The sequence below is a fragment of the Trichomycterus rosablanca genome, chromosome 9 (genome assembly GCF_030014385.1).
Source record: "Trichomycterus rosablanca isolate fTriRos1 chromosome 9, fTriRos1.hap1, whole genome shotgun sequence".
Taxonomy (NCBI): Eukaryota; Metazoa; Chordata; class Actinopteri; order Siluriformes; family Trichomycteridae; genus Trichomycterus; species Trichomycterus rosablanca.
In genome coordinates this window covers 16,428,343-16,442,466 of record NC_085996.1, presented here as the reverse complement: position 1 = coordinate 16,442,466, position 14,124 = coordinate 16,428,343, and the positions used below count along the sequence as shown (strand labels likewise).

Sequence of the window (14,124 nt, the reverse complement as noted above, 5' to 3'; positions counted from 1 at the left end):
GAGCTTGGCACACTTGTTTCTGGACATTTTTGCCCATTCCTCTTGGCATATCCTTGCAAGCTCCGTTAGGTTGGATGCGGAGAGTTGGTACACAGCCATTTTCACCTCCTTCCACAGATGTTCGATTGGATTCAGGCTGGGCCACTCAAGGATATTCATAGACCTTCTACGAAGCCACTCCTTTTTTTTTCTTGGCTGTGTGCTTTGGGTCGTTGTCATGTTGAAAGGTAAACCTTTGCCCCAGTCTGAGGTCTAGAGTGCTCTGGGGCAGGTTTTCTTCAAGGATCTTGGTGTACTTAGCTGCATTTATCTTTCCCTCTATCAGGACTAGTCGCCCCGGTCCCGCTGCTGAAAAACATCCCCTCATCATGATGCTTCCATAGCCATGCTTCACTGTAGGGATGGCATTAGCCAGGTGATAAGCGGTGCCTGGTTTCCTTCAGACGTGACGCTTTATTTGGTTTGAGAGTCCTCTAGGTGCCTTTTAGGCAAACTCCAAGCGTGCTGTCATGTGCCTTTTACTAAGGAGTGGCTTCCGTCTGGCCACTCTATCATAAAGGCGTGATTTGTGGAGTGCTGCCTGGATGGTTGATATTCTTATAGGTTCTCCCATCTCCACAAGGATACGCTGGAGCTCTGTCAGAGTGACCCTCAGGTTCCTGCTCACCTCCCTGGACAGGGCTCGTCTTCCCTGATCGCTCAGATTGGCCAGGGGCCAGGTCTAGGAAGATTTTTGGTGGTTCCAAATTTCTTCCATTTATGAATGATGGTGGCCACTGTGCTCTTTGTGCATGAGTGCTGGTTTGCGACATTTTAGTGGTTAGCTCCTGTCTCCTCACACGGATCCGACATCCTGGTTGGTTGCAGAGTTGAGCAGCTGAATCCAGGCTGATGTGTCCCATTTGTCATTGCCGATACCAGCATCTGCATGGGACAGCAATCTGTTGGTTGCAAAACCTGCCACAAAGGTGACACATTACAAAAGCAATACTTTGCCAGTTTGGTGTCAATTGTTTTACAGCAGTGGTTTGGGTGACAGAGGACAGGACAGGGTAAGACGGAGACGAATGATTTGCTTTGGCGACCCCTAACGGAAATAGCTGAAAGTCAAAAACAAGCCTGAAAAATGCACATCTGTCTGCAGTTAAAAGGGAGTGCTTACTATTTTTGATGATGACTCCATAATTGTACATAACAATCTTATTTGCTAATAGTGGAAAAGTTGGATAAGCATACTCCATTTTAATATTTGCTCCAAAAATCTCTCAGAATTAATGGTGCATACATATATGGTGTGACTATTGAACTTTGCATTGATTGCATTTGGAATAGTCCTAGTTGTATTGTGTAGTGTAGTCTTGAGCTCAAAAAAATATTTTAGAAACCACTTGTCAGTAAACAGTTTGTATGGTTTTATTTATTACAGGAGCATGTCTGTTGGCTTCTCTTTTTCCAAAATATGTTTTTGTTTTTGCTGTTCACAGAAGTGGTCCCTGCCACAGAGGCGTACACACATCCACCTCCATTTGCTAGAATGTTATCTCCTCAAACGGGCCAGCCTCAGGTGGTGTCTCATCTCCAGACTTCACCTCTGTTACACCCATTAGTGGGACAACATATCCTGTCTGTGCGTCAGTTTAACAAGGAGCAGGTATATGTAATGTTTAATGTTTATTATGTCATATCCATGCGAACATTGGTGCCAAAATTTTGGAATGCTTTTGGCTTATGGTACAGTGGAAGGCATGTAACAATCATTAAGTTGTGCATTACTGTTATTACATAAACCTTCTTGAATGGCACCATTTTTTGCCTGTAAAATATCATTGTTAGTGCAATTTAACTAAAACACCAAATCTGAAAACGGCACAGTATAAAAAATGCAAATGAAAATTGGTTACATCGTATTCTGTCACAGTTTGGTAAGGTGTTGCTGTGTGGTTGGTATTTTGAACGGTTGTAACTAGGTTGTTCGCAGGTTATGGTTACGGTATTTCACCTGGTTACTAGGATGCTGCTTATGACCATGATTACTGTGGTTTACCAGGTTTACTGTGCAATGCTTTACAGTCTCAGGGTTATTTGATTGTTGATTTGATTCTCACCCCTGGTCACTTTCTGTGAAAGTTTTTGATAGGTATATCCCTTTATCCCAAAAACATGCTAGTAGATGGATAGGCTGGTGAACAGGATACCTTGGTGGTAGTAATTCTGACTTTTTTATTTTTTATTTAATTTAAAAAAAAAAAAGATGTCCCACTTATTCAACGTGGCTCACACACTACGCCTGATGGTTCAGAAGGAGAGGAGCCTGGACATCTTGAAGGTAAGGAATCTTTAAAAAAAGCCATGCACCCATTCTTTGTAGTAGCTGAACTGTATATATATTCTGCAAATCCTTTAGATGAGAAACTTTACTAAATTTACTTTAGTAATTATGCAAATGTTTACAACCAGTATAGTTATATAGCTATTATCTATATAGCTATATATAGATATGTATCTATATTCCTAATTTAAAATGTATCCTATTTATAGCAGTTTTTCTAAAAGGAAAGTAATTTCAAAAGGCTTAGCCATAAAACAAAACTCAGTATAGTGGAATAATAACCCAGTTATTATCCATATTTTAATTAATAAGCTGGGATTGCTACAGTGCTAACATACTTTTAGTTTGTGGGTTTTCTGAAAATTTGCTTTGTCACAAATGTACTTGCAGCACACCTAATATTTCAACATACACCAATAAGCCATAACATTAAAACCACCTCCTTGTTTATACACTCATGTCCATCTTATCAGCTCCACTTACCAAATAGAGGCACTTTGAAGTTCTACAACTACTACAAGTTCTATTATTGACTGTAGTCCATCTATTTCTCTACATAATTTTTTCAGCCTGCTTTCACCCTGTTCCTCGATGGTCAGGACCCCCACAGGACCACCACAGAGCAGGTATTATTTAAGTAGTGGATGATTCTTGGCACTGCAGTGACAATGACATGTTGGTGGTGTGTTAGTGTGTGTTGTGCTGGTATTAGACACTCCTACCTAGTTGGTCCACCTTGTAGATGTAAAGTCAGAGACGATCGCTCATCTATTGCTGCTGTTTGAGTTGGTCATCTTCTAGACCTTCATCAGTGGTCACAGGACGCTGCCCACGGGCACTGTTGGATGGATGTTTTTGGTTAGTGGACTATTCTCAGTCCAGCAGTAACAGTAAGGTGTTTGAAAACTCCATCAGCACTGCTGTGTCTTATCCACTCAGACCAGTACAGCACACAATAACGCACCACCACCATGTCAGTGTCACTGCAGTGCTGAGAATGACCCACCACCCAAATAATACCTGCTCTGTAGTGGTCCTGGGAGAGTCCTGACCATTAAAAAACTGCATGAAAGGGGGCTAACAAAGCATGCAGAGAAACAGATGGACTACAGTCAGTAATTGTAGAACTACACATTGCTTCTATATGGTAAGTGGAGGTGATAACATGGACAGTGAGTGTAAAAACAAGGAGGTTTTTACCACATTTTACAGACATCAACAATCCTTGATCTTTGTTTAGATCTTTTTTTTCTTATTTCCAGGGTAAGGTAATGGCCTCCATGTTCTATGAGGTGAGCACTCGTACCAGCAGCTCCTTTGCAGCGGCAATGCAGCGGTTGGGTGGTTCTGTGGTGCACTTCAGTGAATGCACCTCCTCCACTCAAAAAGGCGAGTCTCTGTCTGACTCTGTGCAGACTATGAGCTGCTATGCTGATGTGATTGTGCTTCGCCATCCAGTTCCTGGAGCTGTAGAAGTGGGTCCAACTTCTGTTTTTTTTTTTTTTTTTTTACTTGTCTTTTATTTCAGTTTTTCTTTCAAAAATGTATTATACAGTTGCAATTGGAAAATATTCAACCCCTGATAAATTATTTTTAACTAGGAAAATCTAGCTCCACAATGCAAACCACTTTTGACAGAGAAGCATAGGAAGGGTCAACTTTCTATAGGCCTAAAGAGTTCTGAGACACAGTTCTATAGAATAACAAATCATTCGTTAAAAGCGAGAGCTGTTTAGCCATATACAGTGCCTATGGAAAATTTTCATACCCTTTAGCAATAGTCAGTTTTTGGTGACTTTTTTGGTATTTTAAAGCCTAAAATCAAAACGCACAAACAAAAAAAATTTTTATTTTGAAATTTATTTTAAAAAATGAAAAACTAGACAGGTTTGCTATATAGTGTCTTGTCCCCTGATTTAGTACTATGTTAGTGCCACCTCTGCTTTAATTGCTGCAGTCAGTCTGTGTCTCTAACTGCTTTGCACATTTAAATGTGCCCATTCTTCCTGGCAGAATTGATAAAGTTGTCAAATTTTGTGGTGAGCAGCAATGCACTGCTCTCTTAAAGAATTTAGGTCAGCGCTCTGGCTTGGCCACTTAATGACATTCACTTTTATATGCTTAAGTCATTGTTTTGTTTTCTAACAGTGTTTAGGTTCATTGTTGTGCTGTAAGGTTAATCTTGTGCCCATCTTCAGCCTTCTAGCAAAGTGATTTATGTTTTCCTCAAGAATTTAGATGTATTTTGCAGCCTTTATTTTTATTGCAATTCCGTCCAGTTGCACAATTTCTGCTGAAGAGAAACCACCCTATAATGTAATGTTTGATCACTGTGCTTCATGGTAGGCATTAGAATTGTGCACAGATCAACCAATATAAGCCATACAGACTTCATTAGCCTCCTTGTCCCTTTCCTAATAAATATTCTTTTGGCTTGGGTTTTTGCTAATTATAAGAATTTATGTTTAATAATTATTTTTAATTGTTTTTTTTTTTGTGTGGGTTTTTTTTTTTTTTTTGGTGTGCATTTTTTCCCAATCTAGTTGTATCCAATTACCCAATTGCATTATGCCTCCTCTTTACTGATGCTGATCTCCACTGCTGATTGAGGAGAGCGAGACTGACACACACACACCCTCCGACACGTGTGCAGTAGCTGACTGCATCTTTTTACCTGCACGAGGCGAGTTCATACGCGAATTAGCTTTGTGTACAGAGAGCCACACCCTGATCAACCCATTATTTCTCGACTCTGTGCTGGTGCCATTATTCACCCAGCAGATGTCGTAATTGCATCAGTTATAAGGTCCCTATCCGGCTTCCCACCTGTATGAACGACCTTGTTCATGTAGCCGCCCAGCTGGATGGCAGAGCTGAGTTTCAAACCGATGAGTTCCAAATGTCACCTCTGGTGTGCTAGCGTGTTTTACCACTGCGCCACCAGATATTTTTAAACTCTAAATTGTCAACTTATCAAAATTATCATTATCATTTAGTTCTACAGTATACACTTCACCATAATACCTTTTATGATGAGGAGGGTTAAATATTTCAGATTGCAGCTGTACACTTTTGGAAAAGATCTCTGTCTGCTTGAGATAAAAAAACAGAGAACATGGATAGATAGGTGATTTTTTTTTTTCTTTTCCACAATGTTAGAAAGCAGCAAAGCATTGTCGGAGACCAGTAATTAATGCTGGTGATGGTGTTGGAGAGCACCCCACCCAGGCCCTGCTTGATATCTATACCATTCGTGAGGAACTAGGTACTGTCAACGGCATGACTGTAAGTTCACATGAAGAATTACATTTTTTTCACAAAAAGTAAACACTAGGTAAAATTTTACTGAGTATAAATGAAATACTAGATATCATCTGTTCATCTATATTTATTTTTCCAAATGTCTAGTTGTTAATGTATGTGACTGGACTGTAAATATAAAATCTTTAACATTTATTTGTATAGCTACACATCATCAAGTCTTGTAAGTTTGTGGTTTGAATTAAGTCTATTTTGTATCTTTTGCACAGATCACAATGGTGGGCGATCTAAAGCATGGCAGAACTGTTCATTCTTTAGCCAGATTGCTGACCCAGTACCGTATTAACCTACGCTATGTTTCCCCAAAAAACCTCAGCATGCCTGCTGAGATTGTTAATTTTGTTGCTTCGAAAGGCATAAAGCAGGTGCTTATGATCAAACTCATGATCTACAAAGCTATAATTAGAACAAGTTGTGCATTGTCATGACACTATCTGTTACATTTACAACCCCAAATCAGAAAAAGTTGGAACAGTAAGGAAAATGCAAATAAAATAAAAATGCAGTGTTCCTTACATTTACTTTGACTTTTATTTGATTGCACACAATATGAACCTGAGATAGTTCATGTTTTATCTGCTCAACTTCATTTCATTTGTTAATATACCTCCATTCCTGCATTTCTGACCTGCAACACATTCCAAAAATAGTTGGGATGGGGGCAATTTAAGGCTAGTAATGAGATGAAAAAACTAAATAATGATGTTATTTCAAACAGCAGATGTCAACAGGTAATTGTAATAGTGGTTTGGTACAAAAACAGCATCCAGGAATAGCTGAGTCTTTGATGAGCAAAGATGACCAAAGCATCTCCAGTTTGTCAACAAATGTGTGAAAAAAATTCTTAAAATGTTTATGTACCTCAAAGAAATATGGGAAGGGATTTGCATATTTCTCCCTCTAAAATGCATAATATCATGAAATGACTCAAGGAATCAGAAGAAATTTCAGTGTGTAAAGGCTAAGGGCACAAGCTTAAACTGAACGCTCGTGATCTTTAATCCCTCAGATGGCACTGCACCAAGAACCGCCACTTAACAAAAGCTGATATAACCACATGGGCAAGGGATTACTTTGGCAAACTTTTGTCAAGCACTACAATATGGAGTTACGTGCACAAATACCACTTAAAACTTTACTGTGCAAAAAAGAAGCCTTATGTTAACTATGTTCAGAAGCGGTGTCAAATAAATCAGCATTCTAGGTCTTTTTTTAGAAAAAATGGACGACGTGTGTTCCGGACCAAAGACCAAAAGGACCATCCAGACAGTTATCAGCAAGTCTAATAGCCAGGGTCTGTCATGGTATAGGGCTGTGTCAAAGGTAATTTACACTTCTGTGATGGCAGCATTAATGCAGAAAAAGTACATTGAGATCTTAGGGCAACATATGCTGCTTTCAAGACGTTGTCTTTCCCAGGGACATTGATGCATTTTTCAACAAGACAATGCAAAACACATTGTACATGTTTTGCATTGTCTGCACACATGCTGCACACATTATAACGACAATGCTGTGGAAGAAGAGGGTACGGGTACTGGACTGCCCTGTCTGCAGTCCTGATCTGTTCCCAACATAGAATGTGTGGAGAATTTTGAAACGTAAAATGTGACAACGACGACCCCGTACTGTTGCACATATTAAGACGTGTTTGCAGGAAGAATGGGACAAAATAAAACCTGAAACACTAAATCCCTTGGTATCCTCGGTGCCAAAACGTCTTTTTAAGTGTGGTGAAAAGGAATGGCAACATTATAAAGTGGTAAATGCTTTACTGTCCCAACTTTTTGGAATGTGTTGCAGGCCTGAAATGCAGGAATGGATGTTTATTAATAAATGAAATAAAGTTGAGCAGACAAAACATAAAATATCTCAGGTTCATACTGTCTGCAATGAAATAAAAGTCAAACTAAATGTAAGAAACACTGCATTTATTTATTATTTGCATTTTCCATACTGTCCCAGCATCTTCTGATTTGGGGTTGTAATTCATTCTGTAAACTTTATTATATGGGTTGCTTCCACAGGAGGAGTTCAGCAGTATTGAGGAGGCCCTTTCTGAAACTGATGTACTTTACATGACACGTATTCAGAAGGAACGTTTTGCCTCTGAGGAGGAGTACAAAACTGTATGTATTTTGTATCAGTAGTTCTATGCAGTGGATGATGTTTTTATTGTTTGGTTAAAAGTGTCTTTCTTTTCCTTGTAGTGCTTTGGCCAGTTTGTCCTGACCCCTCACATAATGACAGGAGCCAAGAGGAAAATGGTCGTCATGCATCCCCTTCCAAGAGTTAACGAAATTAGGTAAAGTATATATTAATATATACAATAAAATAATATTTATATACACACACACACACATTTATACTGTATGTAGTATGTATGTATGTTAGGACACCCCATGAAAACCTTTGCCTTTTTGAACATGTTTAAACATATAAACATTTGAGCTTCATTTGAACAGTACTGAGAGATGGAGCTTATATAACTAAACAAAAAAATGTAAAAAAAAATTACATTTAAACACAAGTTGCAAAATGTAATGAACAAAAATTAAAAGTTTTTGTGAGGAAAAAGTTGGGATACCACCACATTTATTACTGCTTAAAATGTCTAAAATTAGAATCAGGTGCGCCACATTAGCTGCAATGATTATACAATCGTTAGAGGACATTGGAGTTTTATTTAAACCTTAGACATTAAGTTGATTTGCTCTTGATTGTTGAAGTGAGTGTTATCGCCATGGTGACATAGAGAGCTCTCTGAGGCCTTCAGAAAGAAGGGTGTAGATGCACATGAGTCTGGAAAGGGATTTCAAAAGATCTCAAAACAATTAGAAATCAGCCATTCCACTGTCTGGAAAATAATTTACAAGTGAAGAACATTTAAAACAACTGCCAACATGACCAGGTCAGGCCATTCTAGCAAGTTCAGCCCAAGAGCAGACTGTAAGACGTGTAAAGAAGTCTCCAATAATCCTACAATGTCATCATGGGACCTACAGGTAGCTCTTGCCACAGTTTATGTCAAGGTACATGCATATACCATCAGAGAGAGACTTCACAAGTTTGATTTTCATGGAAAGTGTGCAAGGAGAACCCTTGCTGTCAAAACATCAGGGCAAGACTAAAGTTTCCCAGTGAACATCTACACAAAGACCAGGACTTCCAAACAATGTGCTTTGGACAGAATCTAAAGTTGAATTATTTGGGCACAGTAACAGAAGACATGTTTGGCGCAAACCAAACACAGCATTTGAGCATCATACCAACTGTGAAGCATGGAGGTGGAAATGTCATGGTTTGGGACTGCTTTGCAGTAGCAGGGCCTGGCAAGCTCTCCAATATAGAATTCACATGGACCATGCAACATGACAACGACCCAAAACATTCCGGTAAATCTACCAAAGAATGGCTCAAAAGAAAGAAATGGAGAGTTCTGGAATGGCCCGGATCTTAATCCTATTGAGATGCTGTGGGGTGATTTGAAACAGGCTGTGCATGCAAGAAACCCCTCAAACCTCACACATCTGAAGAAATTCTGCATGGAGGAGTGGTAAAAACTTTCTCTCAGTCGATGTCAGAGACTGGTAGATGGTTATAGGAAACGTCTAATTGAGGTTATTTCAGCCAAAGGGAGAAATACCAGCTATTAGTACATAGGGTGTCCTAACTTTTTCCTCACAATAAATTTCCATTTTTGTTCATTACATTTTACAACTTGTGTTTAAAAGTATTTTTTTTTCAGTTTTATTTGTTTAGTTATATAAGCTCCATCTCTTAATACTGTTCAAATGAAGCTCAAATGTCCATATGTTTAAATATATATATATATATATTGGTGCTGGTCATAAAATTAGAATATCATGAAAAAGTTGATTTATTTCAGTAATTTCATTCAAAGAGTGAAACTTGTATATTATATTCATTCATTACACACAGACTGATATATTTCAAATGTTTATTTCTTTTAATGTTGATGATTATAACTGACAACTAATTAAAACCCCAAATTCAGTATCTCAGAAAATTAGAATATTGTGACAAGGTACAATATTGAAGACACCTGGTGCCACACTCTAATCAGCTAATTAACTCAAAACACCTGCAAAGGCCTTTAAATGGTCTCTCAGTCTAGTTCTGTAGGCTACACAATCATGGGGAAGACTGCTGACTTGACAGTTGTCCAAAAGACGACCATTGACACCTTGCACAAGGAGGGCAAGACACAAAAGATCATTGCTAAAGAGGCTGGCTGTTCACAGAGCTGTGTCCAAGCACATTAATAGAGAGGCGAAGGGAAGGAAAAGATGTGGTAGAAAAAAGTGTACAAGCAATAGGGATAACCGCACCCTGGAGAGGATTGTGAAACAAAACCTTTTCAAAAATGTGGGGGAGATTCACAAAGAGTGGACTGCAGCTGGAGTCAGTGCTTCAAGAACCACCACGCACAGACGTATGCAAGACATGGGTTTCAGCTGTCGCATTCCTTGTGTCAAGCCACTCTTGAACAAGAGACAGCGTCAGAAGCGTCTCGCCTGGGCTAAAGACAAAAAGGACTGCTGAGTGGTCCAAAGTTATGTTCTCTGATAAAAGTAAATTTTGCATTACCTTTGGAAATCAAGGTCCCAGAGTCTGGAGGAAGAGAGGAGAGGCACAGAATCCACGTTGCTTGAGGTCCAGTGTAAAGTTTCCACAGTCAGTGATGGTTTGGAGTGCCATGTCATCTGCTGGTGTTGGTCCACTGTGTTTTCTGAGGTCCAAGGTCAACGCAGCCGTCTACCAGGAAGTTTTAGAGCACTTCATGCTTCCTGCTGCTGACCAACTTTATGGAGATGCAGATTTCATTTTCCAACAGGACTTGGCACCTGCACACACTGCCAAAGCTACCAGTTTAAGGTTTAAGGACCATGTTCTTAATTGGCCAGCAAACTTGCCTGACCTTAACCCCATAGAAAATCTATGGGGTATTGTGAAGAGGAAGATGCGATACGCCAGACCCAACAATTCAGAAGAGCTGAAGGCCACTATCAGAGCAACCTGGGCTCTCATAACACCTGAGCAGTGCCACAGACTGATGAACTTCATGCCACGCCGCATTGCTGCAGTAATCCAAGCAAAAGGAGCCCCAACTAAGTATTGAGTGCTGTACATGCTCATACTTTTCATGTTCATACTTTTCAGTTGGCCAACATTTCTAAAAATCCTTTTTTTGTATTGGTCTTAAGTAATATTAAAATTTTCTGAGATACTGAATTTGGGGTTTTCATTAGTTGTCAGTTATAATCATCAACATTAAAAGAAATAAACATTTGAAATATATCAGTCTGTGTGTAATGAATGAATATAATATACAAGTTTCACTTTTTGAATGGAATTACTGAAATAAATCAACTTTTTCATGATATTCTTATTTTATGACCAGCACCAGTGTGTGTGTGTGTGTGTGTGTATGTATGTGTATATACAGTACAGGCCAAAAGTTTGGACACACCTTCTCTTCAGTGTTTTTTCTTGATTATTTTTATTTTCTACATTGTAGATTAATACTGAAGACATCCAAACTATGAAGAATTATGTAGTGAACCAAAAAGTGTTAAACAAACCAGAATATGTTTTATATTTTACCAACTCTACCTCTGCACAACCCAACTGATGGTCTCAAACACATTAAAAAAGCAACAAATTCCAAAAATTCACTCTAGACAAGGCACAAACATTCATTGAAAACCATTCCAGGCCGCTCAGGTGGCGCAGCGGTAAAAGACACGCGCTGCAACCAGGGCTGGATTTCGAAGGAGCGTCGTTTCGAATCCAGCTCTGCCTTCACGGTCGAGGCTGGGCGGCTATGGACAACGATTGGCCTGTTGTCCGGGTGGGGGGCGGGACTTGAGACCGTAGGGGATGCTCTCTCAGGAACGGGGCGGTTGCGCCCTCTGCTGGCGCCTGTATGGAGACGGGAGGGGGTGTGGCGGAGTGTGTGATCCTCCGTACACAGTACTCTGCCTTGCTGCACTCGTCAAGTGTGGGTGATAAGATGGTCGATTGGCTGTGCACGTTTCGGAGGAGGCATGGAACGGCCTCGTCAGCCCGACAATCAGGAGCAGGAATCCGCACTAATGAGAGGATGATAGATGGGACGAAATTGGACGTGCTAAATTTATAAAAAAAAAAAAAAGAAGAAAAAAAAAGAAAACCATTCCAGGTGGAAACCTAATAAAGCTGGTTGAGAAAATTTCAAAGAGTGTGCAAATCTGTCATTAAAGCAAAAGATGGCTACTTTGAAGAATCTAAAATATAAAACATATTCTGGTTTGTTTAACACTTTTTTGTTTACTACATAATTCCATATGTGTTCCTTCATAGTTTGGATGTCTTTAGTATTAATCTACAATGTAGAAAATTTAAAAAAAATTAAGAAAAACCACAGGAATGAGAAGGTGTGTCCAAACTTTTGGCCTGTACTGTATATATATATATATATATATATATATATATATATATATATATATATATATATATATATATATATATATATATATATATATATATATATGTATGTGTGTGTGTATATGTATATGTATATATATGTATATGTATATGTATATATATATATACAGTGTATCACAAAAGTGAGTACACCCCTCACATTTCTGCAAATATTTTATTATATCTTTTCATGGGACAACACTATAGACATGAAACTTGGATATAACTTAGAGTAGTCAGTGTACAACTTGTATAGCAGTGTAGATTTACTGTCTTCTGAAAATAGCTCAACACACAGCCATTAATGTCTAAATGGCTGGCAACATAAGTGAGTACACCCCACAGTGAACATGTCCAAATTGTGCCCAAAGTGTCAATATTTTGTGTGACCACCATTATTATCCAGCACTGCCTTAACCCTCCTGGGCATGGAATTCACCAGAGCTGCACAGGTTACTACTGGAACCCTCTTCCACTCCTCCATGATGACATCACAGAGCTGGTGGATGTTAGACACCTTGAACTCCTCCACCTTCCACTTGAGGATGCGCCACAGGTGCTCAATTGGGTTTAGTCCATCGCCTTTACCTTCAGCTTCCTCAGCAAGGCAGTTGTCATCTTGGAGGTTGTGTTTGGGGTCGTTATCCTGTTGGAAAACTGCCATGAGGCCCAGTTTTCGAAGGGAGGGGATCATGCTCTGTTTCAGAATGTCACAGTACATGTTGGAATTCATGTTTCCCTCAATGAACTGCAGCTCCCCAGTGCCAGCAACACTCATGCAGCCCAAGACCATGATGCTACCACCACCATGCTTGACTGTAGGCAAGATACAGTTGTCTTGGTACTTCTCACCAGGGCGCCGCCACACATGCTGGACACCATCTGAGCCAAACAAGTTTATCTTGGTCTCGTCAGACCACAGGGCATTCCAGTAATCCATGTTCTTGGACTGCTTGTCTTCAGCAAACTGTTTGCAGGCTTTCTTGTGCGTCAGCTTCCTTCTGGGATGATGCCCATGCAGACCGAGTTGATGCAGTGTGCGGCGTATGGTCTGAGCACTGACAGGCTGACCTCCCACGTCTTCAACCTCTGCAGCAATGCTGGCAGCACTCATGTGTCTATTTTTTAAAGCCAACCTCTGGATATGACGCCGAACACGTGGACTCAACTTCTTTGGTCGACCCTGGCGAAGCCTGTTCCGAGTGGAACTTGTCCTGGAAAACCGCTGTATGACCTTGGCCACCGTACTGTAGCTCAGTTTCAGGGTGTTAGCAATCTTCTTATAGCCCAGGCCATCTTTGTGGAGAGCAACAATTCTATTTCTCACATCCTCAGAGAGTTCTTTGCCATGAGGTGCCATGTTGAATATCCAGGTGGCCAGTATGAGAGAATTGTACCCAAAACACCAAATTTAACAGCCCTGCTCCCCATTTACACCTGGGACCTTGACACATGACACCAGGGAGGGACAACGACACATTTGGGCACAATTTGGACATGTTTACTGTGGGGTGTACTCACTTATGTTGCCAGCTATTTAGACATGAATGGCTGTGTGTTGAGTTATTTTCAGAAGACAGTAAATCTACACTGCTATACAAGCTGTACACTGACTACTCTAAGTTATATCCAAGTTTCATGTCTATAGTGTTGTCCCATTAAAAGATATAATGAAATATTTGCAGAAATGTGAGGGGTGTACTCACTTTTGTAATACACTGTGTGTATATATATATATATACAGTGTATCACAAAAGTGAGTACACCCCTCACATTTCTGCAGATATTTAAGTATATCTTTTCATGGGACAACACTGACAAAATGACACTTTGACACAATGAAAAGTAGTCTGTGTGCAGCTTATATAACAGTGTAAATTTATTCTTCCCTCAAAATAACTCAAAATACAGCCATTAATGTCTAAACCATCGGCAACAAAAGTGAGTACACCCCTAAGAGACTACACCCCTAAATGTCCAAATTG

At 39.7% G+C, this 14,124-nt stretch overlaps 1 protein-coding gene across 2 annotated transcripts in view; it reads left to right on the top strand.

Moving 5' to 3' along the window:
- The window catches only part of cad (carbamoyl-phosphate synthetase 2, aspartate transcarbamylase, and dihydroorotase), a 66,305-nt gene that overhangs the window by 41,610 nt on the left and 10,571 nt on the right, over window positions 1-14,124 (top strand). The window contains exons 36-42 of one of the 2 annotated variants that reach the window (XM_063001970.1): window positions 1,485-1,651; window positions 2,252-2,326; window positions 3,592-3,804; window positions 5,489-5,614; window positions 5,860-6,015; window positions 7,678-7,779; window positions 7,861-7,955. In XM_063001970.1, the coding sequence (XP_062858040.1) occupies window positions 1,485-1,651; window positions 2,252-2,326; window positions 3,592-3,804; window positions 5,489-5,614; window positions 5,860-6,015; window positions 7,678-7,779; window positions 7,861-7,955 (934 nt within the window). Of the gene's footprint in view, window positions 1-1,484; window positions 1,652-2,251; window positions 2,327-3,591; window positions 3,805-5,488; window positions 5,615-5,859; window positions 6,016-7,677; window positions 7,780-7,860; window positions 7,956-14,124 lie in introns of those variants that run through there. The other variant, XM_063001971.1, reaches the window with a different exon arrangement.